General features: G+C 43.2%; 1 protein-coding gene across 2 annotated transcripts in view; it reads right to left on the bottom strand.

The window, feature by feature from the left end:
- Positions 1-9,741, bottom strand: part of LOC147711646 (beta-microseminoprotein-like) — an 86,485-nt gene extending 76,744 nt beyond the window's left edge. The window contains exon 1 of one of the 2 annotated variants that reach the window (XR_015295713.1): positions 9,622-9,741. Coding sequence is in view for 1 of the 2 variants with exons in the window: in XM_086920215.1 (XP_086776341.1) it covers positions 9,314-9,316 (3 nt within the window). In the remaining variant the exon portion in view is untranslated. Of the gene's footprint in view, positions 1-9,313 lie in introns of both variants that reach the window. The other variant, XM_086920215.1, reaches the window with a different exon arrangement.
- Between the last annotated feature and the right edge of the window lie 12,408 nt (positions 9,742-22,149).

Here is a 22,149-nt window from a genome sequence, read left to right on the forward strand (position 1 = left end):
ACAAAATTGGATAAACTTCCCCAAAAGGGCATTAAGACCCACTGCAGTTTTAGATATGAGAAGCATGTCATCTGCAAACAGCAGACTTGGTATTTTGGATTCAGCACTTTTGGGTGCATCATTCACACAATTCATTAATCACTTTTAGGTGCAAAAGCATCCTGGATTGAAAATAAGGCAGGATTATGGTATCATATTTAGAAGCAAAAACACGATGAGGAGCAAAATTACATTTGGTATAATATATACAGTAGTAGTGTGGTAATAGTGTAATATGAAATGAAGTTGCAAAATGGCCCAATAAAGACAGAAACTGCAGTAGAAATGTGTCGCATGAAGGTAATCAGTGTGTATTAACGTGATATCATATTTGGTTGTCAGCTCATTTACGTGAAAAATCACCATTGTTGCAACAATAACAGCTTTACAAAATGTTTATAAACACAAATGTGGAGCTTCACATTTAGAGTAAATTCACTCTCTGCACAAATGGTGTAGGGTGCACTAATATCTTTTAGATCTAAATCTCCTGGGTACAAAAATACAGAGTGTAAATTTAGCAGGCGTGTGGAAACTCATTTAGGAGCACAAATCCATTTTAGGAGCAAAAACACATTTCAACAAAATTGAATTAAGTTGCAAAATCAGAGTTGGATGCAAAAAGAGCTCGATTTGAGGAGACTCTTTCGGGTGGAAAAATAAAATGAAGCCAAAAAATTGTTTAGGGGTAAAGACACATTCAGGTGCAAAATCACTCATGGCACAAGTCAGCAGGAGCATGGTACCATTTTGAGGCGAAAATTCATTGAATACAGAGAGTAAATATGGTGACAAGATGTTAGACTAACTGTACATATAAGATGGTGGAGATGGACTTTTTTCCAATCACCACTCAAAAATGTAAAGCAGCGCAACACATATGGCTTTGTACAAATTTGAAATACTCTTCAAGTAAACAATGCTGAAGGGGGCCGACCTAAACAATTCAGTGACTGGGGGCAGCAGACCCAAAGCCCACTTTGTGGATTTATGTTTTTTTGTTACGTGAATCTTAGCAATCAGCAAGGACTCTGTAGCAAGGCCTAAAAATTAATCAAGTGTGCCACAACTGAATGCACCCAGTGTGCTTCCTGTCTGAGCTTGTGATGATTCTGAATAGGTTAATGGTTGCCAGTGGGACTTGGAGAAGGATGAGTGAGGTGAAAGTGAAGAGAGGCATCACAGAGTCTGGGAAATAAAAGTGCAAAACATGTTCCCACAATTTGAGCTCCAGGCGGTATGTAGGATCCCCCCTCCCTTCTAAGTAGCCCATCTTAAAAAAAAAAATGTTCCACCTCATGGGCAGTGCTTATGTCTCTCAGTGTGAATGAATTGACACTCTATGTGATTCTGCTATGCGCTCACTTCCTAGACTAGACCCTAACGTGATGTCAACAATCTCACCTCCCATTGCCTCTCAGTCCTTTGGAGTCGAAATCGATAATGACGCTCCACTCCAAAGCAAAAGGAAAAGACCCACCCCCTCAGCACCTTGGTTCAATAAAGCTCTCCATGATGAAATGAAGAAACTTAGAATCTTGGAGAAACATTGGAGGCAATCTCCATCCACCTCCAATCTCTCTCTCTTTTACGTTCAGCAAGATCCAAATACCACAATCACATCGTCTATGAAAAAGCATCACATTTCAGATCCCTCCTTGACTCAGCCAAAAACAGACCCAAAAAACTGTGTGACCTCATCAAAAACCCAAACCGCTCTCCCCTAACCATCAAGCCTGAGGATTCTACAAAGAAAACACCCGACGTTGCTATATTCTTTGATGAAAGGTCAAATCACTGGTGGATCAGGTCACCCACCCCCATTGAGGAGTGAAAATCCTTAGTTACTTGGCAGAACTTTGACGTCATCTCGGAAGATGACCTCCTCAAATGCATCCTCGAAACCAAATCCTCCAACCATTCTTCTGACCCCATCCCTATTGACATCACCATTGATTTCTACACCCATACTCTATCTTAATGGACCAGGCTAGTCAATCTCTTCCTCAGTCAAGGCTCCCTCCCTGTTGCCCTGAAAACAGGACAGGTTACCCCTCTTCTAAAAAAAACCTCCGCTGATGCGAACGACCTCAACAACTTCCGCCCCATCACCAACCTCCCTTTTGTTTTGAAATTTACAGAAAATGTGTTGCGAAACAACTTTCCCTACATATTATGGACAATAATCGCCTCAACGTTTTCCAGTCTGGCTTCATTCAAAATCGCAGCACTGAAACAGCCCTGCTGCAAGTGATTGATGATGAGCTGCATATACTCGACTCTGGGGAATTGGGTCTTCTGATTCTTCTAGACCTCTCTGCAGCCTTTGACACTGTTAATCATAAAACCCTCCTTAACATTCTTCAACAGAGAATGGGCTTGGAAGGCACAGTGCTTCAATGGTTTGCTTCATTCCTCTCTGACAGATCCCACATGATCAAGATAGCAAACAGTCTTTTGTCTCCATTGGCTATAGGTCAAGGCGTCCTTAATGGCTCTATCCTTGAACCCCCTTTGTTTAATCTCTACCTGGAACCATTAGGGAACCTCCTAAGTAAATCTGGGATTTATTACCATCTCTATGCCGATGACACTCAAATCAACCTCAATGTGTCTTCCACACACGATCTCTCACTACCCAACTCTACTCTCAACTCTATTCACAACTGGATGTTAGCTCACCAACTCATTCTAATTCCCTCCAAAACTGAATTCCTCCTCCTATCTACCTCTCTCTCCCCTCCTCCTGTTCAATCTTGGATGGATCAGCTGAATTTACTCAACAATAAACCCATCATTGTTGACAGCTCTAAATCCCTAGGTGTCATACTTGACAAAAGACTCAACCTAATCTCCCATATCAACTCTATTGCTAAGAATGTACGTTACCAGTTACGCCTTCTGTGGGGGATTCGTCGGTTCGTCCCAGAGAAAGACCTAAAAACCTTGGTACTATCGCTGGTGCTCTCTAGACTGGATTATTGAAATTCTCGTCTGACAGGCCTACCCAAATCCCATCTCGCCCTTCTCAAATCCATCCTCCATTCAGCAGTTCGCTTTACTTCAGCATCTAAACGAGGCGACCACATCACTCCTATCCCGTCTTCTCTTCTATGGTTTCCCATCGGGCGAGATCTATTTACAAAACTGCCAGCATCACCCACAAAGCCTTGCACACTTCCTCCCTCATTACCTGGCGAATAAATTGAAATTGTCTGGAGGCGCTAGACCTTCTTTCAATACAAAAAAGCTTCTGCTTGAGCCTCCCCTCCTTCAAAAGGGAAAGATCGAAGGTGCAATCATTCTTAGGTAATGCGGTGAGAATCTGGAACTCGCTTCCTCCATTGCTCCGTGCCCCCTCCTCTACCCGGATCTTAAAAGCTGACCTCAAATATCTTCTATTCCAAATACACTTTCAGAACTAATACTTTCATTCTCAGGCCCCTCTAGGAAGTTTGCTCATCATTGTAAATTTGTAATTTTTCCTTGTACGTTCCTCACCCTTGCTTGCTGAGTTGGATATTGTGTTTGTGTACCCTACATTTTTTAGTGTCCTGTTTATTTTTGTAACGTTCTATTATGTAACGCTTTTCTCATGTAACGTAACTGGTCCTATTGTACAGAACTCTGACACCTTCGGATAATGTCTGCGCTATATAAAAATGCACTAAATAAAATAAATTAAAACACTGACCCCCCCCAGTTACAGAGGTATCAGATGAGTGTCCCCTATATCCAGTGGTAGAAGTGGGTGGGGACGTAAGGGTACGGCGTGCCCTTACTTTTAAAATTTAACATAGTCCGTTCCCCTACTTCTATATTTTAAAAATGTGTCCCAGGATGACAGGAATGGTACGAATGTATAAAGTACGGCGTGATAGTCCAGCCCTGTGTGATGCAGATTGGGGAAAGCCTCTGAAGTCGCAACAACTTCCTCCACCTTCCCATCTGTATCTGGGCCCAGGAGCCTGCCCGATAATACTGTAGGAGAAGTGTTTCACTGTAGGAGCAATCAATCAGCAGTGAAACCGGCTTCCTTTGATGGCCCGGCTGCTGCAGTGATTTACACCTCATTTAGTGAGGCGGCCCCCTGCCTTCCCCCACTTTGACCAATACAATGGTCACATCAGGATGTATTTACACACCACCCTTGACCTCATCTGCCCTTTGTTTTGGGGCTCACTCAGAATGACGACACCACAAAGAATTCCTGGCAGACTGTGCCCAAACCTTGGCGCTTTTAAATATAAGTATTTACAATGCAATAGGTCTCTCATTTGCGAAATTTTAAGGTAATGGTATTGTTAATGTAATGGCAATGTCTTTTATTTATCTGTTTTCAAAACCAACACAGATAAAAGGTTTGTCATTTACAATGCCAATAGCTCAAAGTCTCACAAATGCGAGACATAATCTACTGTAAATGCTTGTCCATGATTGTGAAAAGCAAACTTGGACAATCTTGCATACTGAGCGCTGTTTAGTAAATTGGCAGTTAAAAAAGCACATACAAAGAAAATCATAGTATACACGTAAAAACAGCAAACAAAGCAAAAACTTTGGGGCAGATTTACAATAACTGGCGCATCCCCAGGAATGCGCCAGTTGTTGTGTGCCATGCTGCCGCCACCATGGATGCGCTGCATTTACAATGCGGCGCACCATGGGGCAAAAACAGCACAGATGCGTGATGCATCTGTGCTGTAAAGGCGGCGCATTGCTGGAGTTGCGTCGCAAGTGCGACGCAGCTCCAGTAATACTCTGGGGGCCCTAATCTCTCACTGCTGCATCAATCCTTACGCCTGCTTCAAGCAGGCGCAGGGTTTTGACGCAGCATGGGCCCCAAAGTGACTGAGTGAAATCTTGTAGATTTCACTCAGCCACTTTTAGGAGGCGTTCCTGTGCCGGAATGTCCCCCCCTGCACAGGTACGCCTCCTTCTGGCACAGGGCTTTATAACGTGGGAGATGCGTCACGTTGTAAATACCCCGCATATTGGCGCATCTGTTGCGCCACCGCTGCGTCACAAAAGTGACGCAACTGCAGCGAAAAAGAGGCGCAAGGGGCTTGTAAATCTGCCCCTTACAATGTACAGAGAACACGAGGGGTTTCCATACAATTTATTATGATCTCTGTCCAACAGCACCGACCCTTATAAACATACTTATGAGCTAATATACAAAATCTGCCCAGACACGTGATCAGCGGTTATTGAACTGAACTGCACTTCTATTAACCCCTTATATGCTCATGACCGAGCCGCTCCGTCATGAGCCTCGGTTGAGCTGTGCTGTGCTCCGCCATGAGCATGCAAGCGCCACTCTGCCCCCCCGCACCTTAGCGCTGCGGCGGGAATTAATTACACATCGTTTCACTGGACCCGGTTAGAAGCATTAGGCAATGCAGTCATTAACAGCAAAGAAAAAGGTTAAAAAGGTTACAAACAAAAACCCAAGAGTAATGAACGTTGTCCAGCTGGATTTTGGCATAGGCTGAAAACAAAATGGAGAACATCTATGTTCACTGCAGCTATATCTTAGAATTGACATCTATTAGTCTATATTGATTTAAACTAGTATTTAACCAGTGCAAATCCCCTTCTTAATTACATACATTCTTTATTTTATACATTTTGTATTTATCATATGTACAATAATACACAATAAACAACTGATAGGATGCAAATGGATCCAGTTTGAACCACTTCATACCAGTTCAAATATAGCCATTTATAATTGTTCAAGTAGAATTTTTACCACAGTCAGCCACCTGACCACAAACTAACAATTTAAAGCTTAACAAAGGGTGTTTTTAAACAAGTTCTGACGATTCACAAAACTACTGTATAAAATAATAATGTATTTATTTACCGTGGTGAACACTCTGGCATTCCATACAGCACACAAGGTCTGACCCCTCCTGCCCCAGGAAACCCACACAAAGTAGTGAGCCATCAGCCACACATCGGGGGAATTACAAGAGTCTTTCAAGTCTAGCCTGCAAAGCCATTCAGAGTCATTCCCTTCTACGTCGCCGAAGGGGTAGTGGCATTGAACACTCCCATTCGTTCCATGAGATCAGCTAACCATCATCCTCTCATCGCGAGAAGCCCTGTCTTGCCCTCCAAATGACTGGTGCTCCCTCAAAGTTCTAACTCTTTCGACTACTCTGAATTCTTCCATGGAAATTAATGTCTTCCAAATCACATCAGAGGTACACTCTTCCTTACGTAATTCAAATAAATAAATAACTTGGAACAAGCTTCCCCTATATCTTAGAGGCATGTCGAGCCTTATGGCCTTTCGAAAAGCTTTAAAAACCTGGCTGTTTACTGATTAGCATGACACTGGTTCGATCCTCAGGCAAGATTTCACATAGCACCAGGACACCTACGGGTAACAACAGTAGGGCTCAACAAATGTTATTATTATTATTATAATAATAATAATAATAATAATAATAATAACTCACCTCATTCAAGCGAGGTCTAACTCGACCTTCAACCTCCCACCACTAGCCTAGTCCTTAAATGTAAGTATGTATATATAGTATATAACAGTAAGTGCATTATCATTATTTGTATGCATGGACCTGCAATGCTGCAGCGCCTCCAAATTAATTTTTTTACTACTGGCAGCTATGCAAATACCTATCCTTAGCTTTAAAACGAAATAAAGTGAAAGCGCAATACAAAAATAAACACGCGGCCGCCGTTGCAAAAGCCGGCTTGGGGAGCGCAAAACGACGACTGGCTTCGAAGCTTGCATCTCACAAGTGTATTTAAAGTAAACAGCAGGCATTATTAAAGCGAAAGCGCACATGGCGCACTGCTCAAATACAAACAGGAAGGGTGTAGTTTCTTTGCGCTCTGACGTGCCTGCTTCCGCAAGACTGGAATTAAGTAAATAGTGCATCCAACCTCTTAATCAAAGGTAGAGAGCAGGGACACATGTAAGAGGGGCAGTCCTGATGGGCGGTAACAACAGGAGACAGGGAGGTACTAAGGAGGGACTAATAAGCCCATTAACAAACCAAAGCCCAACGTTTACAAAGGACAGTCACAAAAGCCAATACAAAATTGGGGGGGGTGGGGGGTGGGGGAGTGGATGCAGCTTCAAATCTACACCTCAATACAGCATGTCTCAGAGAGACAGTGCAACCGATGCCTAGGCAAAACCTAAAAATAACAGTAGAAAACATTTGATGTCTTATCAGCTGTTTTCCTTTTTATATTTTATAAAATGGGTAATGCTGCTCTGTCTGTGTTCAGGGATGTAGTCTTTTTAAAAATACGTTTTACCTTTTTTAAGGATATGAAATAAAAAGCAGCCCTAGGTGTCTAGTTCTATGACACTCTAGCACCAGAGCCACTTGTGTACCCCATCCAAGGTGGGACTGTGAAAACAAATAGGCCCAGGCACCAAGGCAGGGCTGGTGTAATGGGCATGGGTGGGAGGCAGGAGGCTGGAGGGGTGAGAGACTGGTTTTGTTACTGGGGGCTGAAAATCCGGCCCTCAGTAACAAAATCAGCAGGACTGTCCAGCACAATTTCTCACTTCTCACTCTCAAAAATTAAGTCACATCCAGGTGTTGTAGCTGAAGGCAGTGCAAGTTTATCTCAGTGGGGCAAAAGGTGTTCAGGAGGGTGGAGGGGGGGGGGGGGGGGAGATGTGGCACTATGGCCAGAGCTACTGAATTTGAAACTGGAAAACCAGGATCTGGCTTCATGACCAGAACAGTCTCCTGAGGGAGCACATTCCCCTACTAGACCATAGAACGCCTGGTCTCTTTGCACTAGCAGGTGGACCCTACCGGTGGCCAGGGCGGGTTAACCTTGAAGCCCTGTCCACCACAATTCATACTGAAGTTCACCTCCAGTTTTGCAGGCAGGCCTGTGAAGTAGCACACCCTAGATAAACAGAGGCTTTGTCACTGAGGTCACAGGACCCTTGAGGCCACTCCGCCTCACCCATTGGTACCTCCATTGGCTTTGTTCCAGCGGAAGTAGTGCAACTCACCAGGGATCGAAAATGCTGAATTTGCACGCACACCAAACTAAGGGACCTATTTACGAGGACCTTGTATCATGTTTGCAACACAGAGTCTGATAAATGCATAACGCAAATCTCCATGTCATATTTATGAAGTCACTCATAGCCACTTTGCATAGACTTGAATAGTTTCATAAATATGGAGTAATGCGACACAGCGCAAATCGCCGCTTTGCCTTCCTGTGCACTAGGCACACTTTGTGGTGGGTGTTCCCATGCACCTCCCATGGTTTTTTATGCATTCCTAGATTTACAAGGACTTGTGAACCTGGGAATGTATGGAAATCTTACGCCTCCCCAAGGGAAGCAGAACAAGGAGAAATATCTTTATTTCTCCCTGTTTTTTTCTCTTTCTAGAGACAAATGGCGTCTGGTTCCACTTACAAGCGTATTTGGGACATTCCGTGATTGAAAACGTATCTCACATTGTAAATGAATTTTAATGTCATTAACTCATATATTAAACCTCAAATAAACGTGTATCTATTGGTTGTATTAAATAATGTTATAAGCTGTAACTGGTCAGTGAAATGCCAAACATACTAAAAATTGGTATGTTTTGCTCTTTTTAGCCACATCTCTTGACTCAAAACGCCTCAGCCAGACTCTTACTGGACATCCCCCGTCAAGCTCACATTTACGGTCACCTGAAAGACCTCCACTGGCTCCCCGTCAACAAGAGAATAACGTTCCGTCTCCTCACCCACGCACACAAAGCCCTCTACGACCTAGGACCCAAATGCCTTATCACGCGACTGTCCTTCTACACCCCCACCCACCAACTACGATCGTCCAATCAAGCCCTCGCTGCAATTCCGCGCATCCATAGATCCACCATGGGGGGAAGATCCTTCTCCTACTTAGCGGCCAAGACCTGGAATTCTCTCCCCACCCACCTCCGCCTTACACAGAACCACCTCTCCTTCAGAAAGCAACTAAAAACTTGGATTTTCGATAAGTAAAGTACCCCCCCCCCCCCCCAAGCGCCTTGAGACCCTCTGGGTGAGTAGTGCGCTATACAAATTTTTGAACTTGAACTATGTTATTCCCGCCTCCTGATACTCCGCCCACAGTTCTCCTACTTTCTTTTCCCCACTTCGACCACTGCCTACATCTAAATATTGCTGCTAGCCATCGTCCACAGACACCATAGCCTCCAACGCCACCACCCCCACACAACCGCAGCTCCACGCTAGACTTTAATCTTTCTGAAAGTTTACTTACCATTGTGAAGCAGTGTACCTCGTTGCGGAGAATCTGTGTTCTTTTAACTGATTTGTGCTTTTAAATAGAGCGCATGTTGCAACCAAGAACGATAAGCAGCAGATACTTTTTTCAAACCCAGAAGTTAATGGTTTTTTGCAAAAAAAGCTGTGTCCTCGAAGCTTGCTAGGAGGAGGGACGCTTTCACGCGGAATAATCCAGTAATAGGAAGCCTTCTTCGGTGTTACAAATGGCATCATTGTTTGCGCTGCAACGCTGGCTTTTTTGCCCAGCACCACATAATGAGGTATTAAAGCGCATACGCTTACCTGCTTAAGTACAGAGATACAGTGGTATTTAGCATGCTCTGTTTTTCTTCGAGGTTCTCAGGAAGGGACGTCATAAAACCGGTGTATGATATAAAAATGTTTGACTCATATTTGCGATCTCACGTAACCAAGAGGTTTCTTATTGGCGGAAACCATCGATTCACCCTCACAACCTTAGAGTTTCCGGTGCTTGCAATGCTGCTGGAAACAGTTTCAGAGTGGGGGCGTGGCCACTGATATCTTATCACTAAACTTATAGGAGAGGTGAAACAGCATTTAAAGTTGTGGTCTACCAAGTAAGTCAACCCTAATCAGGGAGCGAGTGGAATGAAATGGTGGCATGCATTTTTAGGATAATTTTCACAAACATCTTAAAAAGGTGTATTTTTAGTTACAGGCGACGTTCACCGTTTGAAATGGCCGCCTTTTGCAAACTTACCGACCAGAAATAGGTACTGGACAACCAGCAAATTTTTGATTGGGTGAGATCAAGAAGCTGGGAAATACGTGAAATAAGAAAGGTGGTCTCAATCTGACTCCCGGTTGCTGTGGTACGTGTGCCCCTTTGATTATTGATATGCGCCATCACAGAAACCTCGTCACCCCCATGGGACAGCCAGAACACTGATAGACTGGAACTTAAATGCGACAAGAGACTAATGGGATTGTCAAAGAAGTCCCCCTTTATCCTCCCTTTGTAAGGTATCCTTACAGTCTGCATTCGTTTACAGTAAAGAAAGTATGGCAAAAATAGGGGGTGTGGATTCACCTTTCCCTCATCACTGAAAATTGGGAAATGTTTTCATAATTCCTTTAGTGGAGATGTAATCATTCTCAGAACACATTATCATGTCCCTCTCCATCTGATAGCAAAGCCAAGAAGCCATTCAATAGTTCACAATTTCCAAAAGTTCCCTTGATGAAGTCCCAGAACGGTTTACATGTCCAGTACAAAGTTTCTTGTTATATTTTTACAATTTCAGAAGTTGATGCACCCTGAAACACCAAACCAGAGCAGAAGTAATGCCCACCATTACCACTGCCAGGAGGAATAATGCCCACCATTAACACTGTGCCAGGAAAAGTTATGACCACTATTAAAACTGTGCCAGGAGAAGTAATCTACACCTTTGCCACTGTTAGAAGTAATGCCCACCATTAACACTGTGCCAGGAGAAGTAATGCTCACAATTAACACAGTGCCAGAAGAAGTAATCCCCACCATTACCACTGCCAGAAGAAGTAATGGCATCATTAACACTGCCATGAGAAGTAAGGACCACCATTAACACTGTGCCAGAAGTAAGGCCTACCATTAACACTGTGCTAGGAGAAGTAATGCCCACCATTACCACTGTGCCAGGAAAAGTAATTCCCACCATTAATGCTGTGCCAGGAAAAATGGGGCCACCATTAACACTGTGACAGGAGTAGTAATGTCCACCATTAACACTGCCAGGAGAAGTAATGCCCGCCATTAACGCTGTGCCAGGAGAAATAATGGCCACGATTAACACTGCCAAGAGAAGTAATGCCCACCATTAACACTGCCAGGAGAAGTAAAGCCCACCATTAACACTGTGCAGTGAGAAGTAATGATCATCAAGAAAAAGGGATTATTGTAAAATTAGAAGCATACAATGGCTTCTCTTGCTATTTCAGATAAAGATCTCAGAATTGCAGCATGTAGGAAGGTAGGATCCATCTGCATAGTTACCCCCACTTTTTGACTGGTGTTGTTATTGTTTCTGACTAGTCTGACTGGGATCCTGATAATCAGGACCTCAGTCTCTGTGCTTCCTCGTCCAAATTGGATGTGGTGAGTACGTAGGTGCATCCCAGATTGGCTACTGGTGCACCCTTGTAAGTTCAACACTAAATTGCACACCTATAGTCTCAAACATATGTGTGTGAAAACATGTGAAATGTTGCCTCTCTCAACCAACGTAATGCTACAAGTGAAATGTGACTGGGGGAGACATCCCTTAAGGATAAGAACCCTCACTCACCCAAGGGTGACATGCTTCATCATATGGGTCCTCCTTACCAGTGTAGAAAACCTAGTCAACACTGGGAGCTACTACTCCGGCGTTTAAGGAAGGAGCTCAGAGATGTTTTTAGGAAGTAAGGATGGTAATCCCATATGTGAGGGAGTTGGTGTAGTGAGGTATGCAGCGCTGTGTGAAGGATAAGTGAGTGGAATTAAAACTATCTAAGTGGATACACTATATAACTTTATTGATGTGTTCCGCTTGACAGGGTTAAAAAGGAAACAGCACAGGGGCGAGCTCTACCGAGCAACGAGGTACCGACGGACAGCGCGGGGCCTCCTCCCAGAGCAGCCAGCCAGGTAGAGGTGAGGCAGGATTTTCCTACTATTGAAGATACCTGGGTATGACCTGATCAACAAATAAAAAGCAGGAATACCGGTGTAGTAAAAAAACGTACTTTATTTCACTAGATTTACTTAGTTGTCACGCATTTTTGCAGCAGCAGTTTCACATTTTTGATCTGGTCCTGAAGAAAGCCGCTGATACTATGTTATGGATTAATAGGCTGAAACATGTTGACCATTAAGTGACAGTGGTTGTATATTTATACCACTGTGCTGTTTCGCCGGAGTAGTAGCTCCCAGTGTTGACTAGGTTTTCTACACTGGTAAGGAGGACCCATATGATGAAGCATGTCACCTTCGGGTGAGTGAGGGTTCTTATCCTTAAGGGATGTCTCCCCCAGTCACATTTCACTTGTAGCATTACGTTGGTTGAGAGAGGCAACATTTCACATGTTTTCACACACATATGTTTGAGACTATAGGTGTGCAATTTAGTGTTGAGCTTATATTAGGGAACGCACACTGAGTGGTCTAAAAAATATCCCTGCAGACCCCCAATCTAAGGTAGTTTTTCGCACCCTTGTAAGTACCTAGTACATGGTACTGAGGTACACAGGGCATAGGTACACCAGGGGTCCCCCAAGGACAGAAGCATGTATTATGCCACACATGGGAGACCACTCAAACTGTTCCTACAGACCTGCCATTGCAGTCTGTGTAGGCTGGAGCTAGCACCACTTACAACAGGTATACGTTTGCTTATATCTGAGGTCACTGCAGCTAAAACCTATAAGTCACCCCTATGGCAGGCCTTTCAATCCTGAGGGCAGAGTGCTCAGTTCTAAGTGTGAGGGTGCCCCTGCATGAGCAGAACACCCCTACAACCTTTGGAGTCCATTGTCCTGGGTTGTAAGCGCATCAGCCATTTCGATATAAAGAGTGGCCGTACGTCAGTATGCAATGACTATCTCTAAACTGGCTGAACGAACCCTGTTGTGTTAGTATCAAACATGTTGGTATCATAACCCCAACGGTAAATGGTGTGGGAGGTAGGATTCCATGGAAGGTATGATTCCATGCATTTGCCTTCAGTGCTCCCGCTACTAGTCTTCTAGATCAGAATGGCAAACTATGGCTGCTGCTGACCAGAGACACTATTCTGCCCACCTGCTGCTGAGCCAAGCTCAAGCAGAGGAAAAAAGGACTATAGTTACCCTGTCACAGGGTATGGAGACCACCTTCATGACATGACTTAGGGGCCAGATGTAGGTAAGTATATTTTACAGATTCATAAATACCGAATTTTACCGATTCGGTATTTATGAATCGGTAAAATAGAAGGGGGGAGATGTAGGTTAATTCGGTAATTAAATTACCGATTCTGTAACATTCGGTATTTACCGAATCGGTAAATACCGATTCGGTAATGCCCATTGATTCCTATGGGCATTACCGAATCGGTATTTACCGATTCAGTAAATACCGATTCCAGCAAGGGTGCAGGGGGTGTCATTTTGACACCCTCTAGCACCCAAATACTGGCATGTGTGTCTGTCACATGGCATAGGTGTGCATGCACACATGTGCATGCACACCTGGATTCGGTATTTTGGATTGGGTGTTAAAATACCGAATCTGTAGGTCCATTGGGACGCAGAAGAGTCCCACCTACATCAGGAAGTTACCGAATCGGTAAAAATACTGATTCGGTATTTTACCCATTCAGTAAATTTTCCGAATCGGTAAAATATGCCCCCTACATGCCAATTACTAAATACCGGTCGGTAACGGCTGAAATCGTCCGTTACCGACCGGTATTTCAGCTCCTACATCTGGCCCTTAGTGTATTAGGACACAGTGGGGGCGCTTGCCAGCACCACTCAGTCTGCTTGAGGTGCACATTTGGTGCCCTCCTTGTATACTCTGTTCAAAACCAGCTCAGGGAGCCATTGGTTCCCGCTCTGTCCCCTCTGCTTTCAGGTACTTCTTATCTTGAATCCACCTTTGGTTTCCATCGGAGACTTTCACCTTCTTCGCCAGCGGCATCATCCTGAAGTCCTCTATTGAGTTTGATGACTGTTTCGGACACCACTTCACACCTATGCAAACGGCTTCCCTGGTGTATGTATCCCGGTTCCTAGGGTATCTATGGGTCAGGTGGCTCTCAAACCTTCTGCCTTCCACTGGGTTTCTTCATGGTCCACTGTGAAGGGCCCTTTTTCTTTCAAATTGCAGCTGCAACTTACCGTTTGACTTGAATTGAGCATGCAGTCGTGTTCCCACTCTGCACACGGCCTCCGTGGGGTTCCTGATTACGTACCTCAGGTGGTTCCTTGAGTCCCCAGCACTTCCAAGTTTTCTGGGTATAGTCTTGACTCGAGACGTGGTTTGCATCCCACTATTTTAGTATATGGTTTGGTCTTCCCCTGGAGACCACTGTGTATTCGTGCTACTTACTTGTTTTCTTTGCGAAGTATTGTGTAAATTGTGTATATCTCCGTGTAGGAGATATCTGTGTGTTAGCGAGTGTCTTATAATAAAAACATATTTTTATAAATACACTGTGTGGATCTTTTTCACCTAATCTATACCATTAAGATTGGGTTCTGGTAAAACAAGCTGCTTTACACTCCTTCTCGACTAAGTCTGAAGGCTGCTCTCCACAGCTACCAGTTAGAGAAGGTGACCAGCATTTACCACAAATGCGAGACAACGCATGCCATTACAATGCATTTTTTACAACAACCGCATTGTTACATTGCAAACCTTTACACAACGCAAGTTGGAACAACGACTTGCGTATGGGGCAGAAGGTGTTGGATTTATAATCCATCACCTTCCCTACTATTGCACAGACTGGAGTTGGAATAGTAAATTATACTATTCCAACATCCGGCACCCCCTATAGCAAGTCATTGTTCTGACTTGCGGTGTAAAGGTATACGATGTAATAACGCGGTCGATGTAACAACTGTGTTGTAATGGCATGCGTTGTAAACGCATGCGGACTAACGTGCCATATTCGTTAGAGAGCTCTCTAAGGTTGGCTAAGACCACTAAAATTACCATAAGGGTTGTCTGAGTTAGTGCAGGGTACTACACTTACATAAGTGAGCACCATATACTAAGTCTGCCTCCTTCATAGTACTATAGAACAAATTTCCCCTACTGTTACTCTACAATTGAATACAGCCTCTCAATACAGTCCCATGAAGCAGCTGATCGGAATATTAATCAAAGATTAACCATACAAAATATGTCAGAAGCCATTGTCAACAAAGCAGAGTTTTGTGGCCTACACCATTATACCTTAATAACTAAGATTTCTGAATCAGCAGTACACTAATTGCTCAATATTAACGTTTTTCTGGGTCTGATATAACTTTGCGTATCCTATCACCTATACTTGAGATGGTATTAACTGTTATTCATATACTATTTTATTGAAAATGATAACTAAATATCGGAAGGTAGGTGCTAACTTTTAAAATGTTTTATGACTCAACAATGTGTAGAGTTCAACATGTAATTATTTTCCAAAACACTACTTATATAAAAAAAACTAGGACAGTCGAACTATAGGACTGAAAGACAAAGCCAATCCTACCCAGAGCTTAAAAGTCAATTAAACATTGAGTAGTACAGTGGGTTAATGTGCCTGCTGCATAGACCACATAATACTTCATGGCTAAAATATCAGAAAATGTCCTATCATAAGATACGTTATAATAATTACAATATCCAAGATATTAAAATTAAAAGAAACAAAATGGTGGTCAATTCAAACACAAAATGGGATGGTAAAGCTCAAAAGCAAAAGAAATTTAAAAAAATCTGACTAAATGGTTGTTTTGGGGTTAAAGTGAGGCACAATATGAAGTGTGACTGTTACTAAAAGGTTTACGAAATTTAACATGGACATTTACTTTCAATGTTTTTGTTTGTGGAAATGGTGCATGGCATTGCCATGCTGAAATACGGTTTTACCTCCTCACCAAATTGGTTATGACACATCACACAAGCGGCTTTACAACGAAGTACACAATTTTTCAAATAGAAATATGTGCAGAACAGCTTTTTATTTGTGTGACACTTCAAATGAGTGCAAATATATAAGAACAGTCACTGAAATGATAAATTCCAATTCAAAAGGTAATAGAATAAATCACTTTGTTAAAAGGTGCCTGACGCTTTTTAGAAACACACAGCACATGCAACGAGAAATTAAAAATATAGGCCTCTTGATAGCAACTTTTGTGTATGAACAGCATTAAGGTTTGGGGTTGTTGTCATTCCTCCTGCACCCCTACCTCCAGTGCTAGTGGGTGTTTGAGTGATCCATTCTTTTTAGGTCTCGACCTACAGCATTGCTTTAGCAATGCTTTTTTGTCAAGATCATAGTGAGGCTTTCAAAAGTCTACCCAAACTGCTGCGGATCGAGTACAGTTCATGTGAGCCAGGCGCGTGCACATTGCACACCACAAGCCTCAGCATCAGACTTCAAAGGAAAGCGCTCCCCCGCCCCCGCCACAGCAATGCAGAGAGCTTGTTCTCCTTACGATGCACCCACGGGACTCAAAGAAGCTTAGTTGCTTATTCAAATTGCTTTAAAATGTGAAAACTTTTATAAGCACCTCTACTCGAGCTCTCTTTGTGCCTTGAAACTAAATATAACAGTCCTTCCGCACTTTAACTCCCTCCCCCTCCCTCCCCACAGAGCGGGTATTTTTAATATTTATTTTCAGCCCATGCCACTTTTACATGAAAAAAATGCCAGCACCCTGCCATCTTAGTCAAACATTACTGGTGTGTTGCTTTAAAATCTACACAGTGTTTGCATTGGGTAATTTCGCTTAGAAGGTGCAATGTAAATAGTTAAATGCACGAGCTCTATATATTTAGAAACAACAAGCCTGGAAGGTTTAAGTAAGAACTAAACTATGTGTAAACTGGAGACAAGGCTAACTTTTGTGAACAATGAATCCTCCTCCACAAGCGCGTGAATCCTGCTTCTACAGCTCCTTCCTCTCTGCTGGGAACAGACAACAGGCGCAACAAGGCAGGCAGAGACATCGTCCTTAATGAATGCTTTTGAAATTCCACGTGTGATCACTAAACAGACCTGAGGCGCCTGGAGAGCAGAAGGCACACAGAAACATTGTCCGTAATTGCTGTTTCCCCTCTGAGGCCAATTAGTTGGCACTTAACTCCAACCTTTTTGCTTTATCAAAAGCCTTTTTTTAAAAAAAAAAGGATACTGTCTTAAACAGTATTGTTTGCATACTCAATTTTTATTAAAACTTTATTCGCCCAATTTCATCATTTCACACACGCACAATTGTTTCGGAAGGCTTCATAAAATTACAAAATGAGAAGTTGTCTTTGTTAAAGCACCTTGGGCACGGCTATGGTGTTTTGCAACAGTTGATTGACTCTAAACTCGCATTTATTTATGACGTCAAACCCTACAACTATATTACTATCATTGAACATTTCTTCAGTTGGCTATTTTTTTGAAGTGGAATACGTGATTAGCAGGTTGAGCTGTATTATAAAGTGGTGCGTATGTAAAGCGCATCAATGTCTTCGGGTCGATTTTTTGCTATATAAATGTACTGTTTTGTTAAAAATTAAAGGGACTCAATGGAGCTTATTTGCGTATTGAAATTGCTATAAAATGTGAAAACTTTTATAGTCACTTCTATTCGCGCTCCCTTTGGGATTTGAAACGAAATATAACAGTCCTACCTTGCTTCTGTTTTGCAACAGTTGATTGATTATAAACTCGCATTTATTTCTGACATCAAACCCTCCAACTATATTGCTATCATTGCATATTTCTTCATTCGACTTTTTATTGGCAGTGGAATCAGTGATTTGAAGGTTGGGCTGCATTGTAAACTGGTGCGCGTGTAATGCGCTCCAAAACTGGTGCGTGTGTAAAGCGCTCCAGTGACTTCAGGTCCAGTTCGCGCTATATAAATGTACTTCTGTTTTGGTAAAAATAAAGGAACTCAAAGTAGCTTATTTTTTTCCTATTAAATTGTTTGCAACTGAAAACTTTCATAAGCACCTCTACTTGCGCTCTGTTTGTGCCTTGAAAATAAATAAAACAGTCCTGCCGTGCTTCCGTCCTGCAACAGTTGATTGTTTCTAAACTCGCATTTATTTATGACAATATAATAGTGACCGGATGATTGGGTAAAAATTGCGCAGGGTTGAGCAATAGTAGATAGCACTCCAAGAAAAATAGCTCAAAGGATAAGGTAATGGTTATCCACCATTAACCAACCAGTAGGAAAAAGATCTCTACCTTCTAAGCAAAAACAAATATATCCTGAGCTTAAGTCCATACAAGTAAATGTCCTTATTAAATCAGAACAAAATAGACGATCTTCTTTTCATTTTTCATTAATTCTTCAGTATTCCAAGCTTGGTCCTAGCCAACACGTATTTATGACGTCTAACCCTCCAACTATATTACTATCATTGATTATTTCTACAGTTGGCTATTTATTGGAAGTGGAATCTGTGAGTTTCAGGTTGAGCTGCATTGTAAACTGGTGCACGTGTAAAGCGCTCCAATGCCTTCGGGTCCATTTCGCGCTATATAAATGTAATTCTGTTTTGGTCAAAATATAGGAACTCAAAGTAGCTTATTTTTTCATTTGTTTCATTCAAATTGTTTGCAACTGAAATCTTTCATAAGCACCTCTATATGCACTCTTTTTGTGCCTTGGAAATAAATAAAACAGTCCTGCCGTGCTTCTGTTCTGCAACACACACAATCACACGCACAACCACACACATATACACCTACAACCACACACAACCACAAACAAAACCACACAAACACACACACACAACCACACCCATCAACAAAAGACAAGCACACACACAACACACACAACCACACACACACCAACAAACACAACACACACAACCACACACACACAACCACAACCACACACACACAACCACAACCACACACACAACCACACACACAACTACACACAGAACCACACACACAATCACACATACAACCACACACACAAAACCACACACAGAACCACTCACACAACCACAACACACATAACCACACACACAACCACAAACACACACACACACACACACACAACCACACACACAACTACAACCACACACTCAACAACACACACAACCAAGCACATACACACACAACCACAAACACAACACACACAACCACACACACAACCACACACATCACCCCACACACAACCACACATACAACCACATAACCACACACACACCAACACACACCACAACCACACACAAACCCCCCCACACACACACCCCACACACACAACCTCACACACAACCTCACACACAACCCCACACACACACAAACAACCCCACACACACACAACCCACCACACACACAACCCCACCCCCACACACACCCAACCCTCCCACACACACACCCACACACACTGCACACTCACACTACTTTAGGCCACCCACACTGCGCACTCACACACTGCGCACTCACACACTGCGCACTCACATACTGGGCACTCACACTACTTTAGGCCAGAAACACTGAGCCCACACACTACTTAGGCCACACACACTGCACCCTCACACTACTTTAGGACACACACACACACTGTGCCCTCACACTACTTTAGGCCACACACACACAAACAACCCCACACACACACAACCCACCACACACACAACCCCACCCCCACACACACCCAACCCTCCCACACACACACCCACACACACTGCACACTCACACTACTTTAGGCCACCCACACTGCGCACTCACACACTGCGCACTCACACACTCCGCACTCACACACTGCGCACTCACACTACTTTAGGCCAGAAACACTGAGCCCACACACTACTTAGGCCACACACACTGCACCCTCACACTACTTTAGGACACACACACTGTGCCCTCACACTACTTTAGGCCACACACACTGCGCCCTCACTCTACTTTAGGCCACACACACTGCGCCCTCACACTACTTTATGCCACACACACTGTGCCCTTACACACTGTGCCCTCAAACTGCACCCTCACACACTGCACCCTCACACACTGCACCCTCACACACTCTGCACCCTCACACACTCTGCATCCTCACACACTCTGCATCCTCACACACTCTGCATCCTCACACACTGTGCATCCTCACACACTCTGCATCCTCACACACTCTGCACACTCACACACAATTACACTCTACTGAATACAACATACACTCCACACAATACCACTCAGTGCCACATAATTCTATGCTACATAATTACACTGCGCTCAACGCAACATACACTCCAAATACCACCCAGTGCTACATAATTAGACACCACATAATTACACCCAAATGAATGCAACACTCACTCCACACAATCCCACTCAGTGTCACATAATTATATGCTACATAATTACAATGCAACATACATTCCAAACAATACCACTCAGTGCTACATAATTACACGCCACACAATTACACTTTACTGAATACAACATACACTCCTCATAATACCACTCAGTGCCACATAATTATATGCTACATAATTACACTGCGCTCAACGCAACATACACTCCAAATACCACTCAGTGCCACGTAATTACACGCCTATCTATCGCCCTCACTCTATCTATCTATCGCCCTCACTCTATCTATCTATCGCCCTCACTCCATCTATCTATCGCCCTCACTCCATCTATCTATCGCCCTCACTCCATCTATCTATCGCCCTCACTCCTTCTATCTATCGCCATCACTCCATCTATCTATCGCCCTCACTCTATCTATCTATCCCCCTCACTTCATCTATAGCCCTCACTCTATCTATCGCCCTCACTCTATCTATTGCTCTCACTCTATCTATTGCTCTCACTCTATCTATTGCTCTCACTCTATCTATTGCCCTCACTCTATCTATTGCCCTCACTCTATCGCCCTCACTCTATCTCACTCTATCTATCGCCCGCACTCTATCTATCGCCCTCACTCTATCTATCGCCCTCACTCTATCTATCGCCCTCACTCTATCTATCGCCCTCACTCTATCTATCGCCCTCACTCTATCTATTGCCCTCACTCTATCTATTGCCCTCACTCTATCTATTGCCCTCACTCTATCTATCGCCCTCACTCTATCTATCTACCGCCCTCTATCTGTCGCCCTCTATCTATCTGTCTATCGCCCTCTATCTATCTATCTATCGCCCTCTATCTATCTATTGCCCTCTATCTATCTATCGCCCTCACTCTAACTATCGCCCTCACTCTATTTATCACCGTCACTCTATCTATCGCCCTCACTCTATCTATCTATCTATCACCCTCTATCTATCTATCGCCCTCACTCTATCTATCGCCCTCTATCTATCTATCGCCCTCACTCTATCTATCGCCCTCTATCTATCGCCCTCACTCTATCTATCGCCCTCTATCTATCTATCTAGCTCCCTCACTCTATCTATCGCCCTCACTCTATCCATCTACCTGTTGATCACCCTCACTCTCTCTATCTATCGCCCTCACTCCTATCTATCTATCTATCTATCTATCTATCTATCTATCTATCTATCTATCTATCTATCTATCTATCTATCGCCCTCACTCCTATCTATCTATCACCCTCACTCAATCTATCTCCATCACTCTATCCATCTACCTATTGATCGCCCTCACTCTATCTATCTATCGCCCTCACTCTATCTCTCGCCCTCACTCTATCTATCGCCCTCCCTCTATCTATCTATTGCCCTCACTCTAACTATCGCACTCACTCTATCTATCTATCGCACCACCACAGCATCACTCTGGGGCACCACAGCATCACTATGCGCTACCACAGCATCACTGAACACCACAGCATCACTCGTCGCCACCACAACATCACTCGTCGCCACCACAGCATCAATCTGTGCAACCATTCAACAACAACTGGTTCAAATATGTTCGATCGATGTTTCAAGCTTTATTACAAATGTCCCAAAAAAATGTTAATATTTCACTTCTGTTCTTGGATTTTCATCACAATAAAATACACTGAACATAATCTTCACAAAAGTTATTTACAAAAGTTTAAGCTATTGCCATTATATATTACAATAACTTTTATTTAAGTATTATTTATTTAAAAAAATGAAAAGCCATTGTTATTTGTAATATCAATACATCTAA

This window comes from Lissotriton vulgaris, chromosome 5, assembly GCF_964263255.1.
Source record: "Lissotriton vulgaris chromosome 5, aLisVul1.2, whole genome shotgun sequence".
NCBI classification, from domain to species: domain Eukaryota; kingdom Metazoa; phylum Chordata; class Amphibia; order Caudata; family Salamandridae; genus Lissotriton; species Lissotriton vulgaris.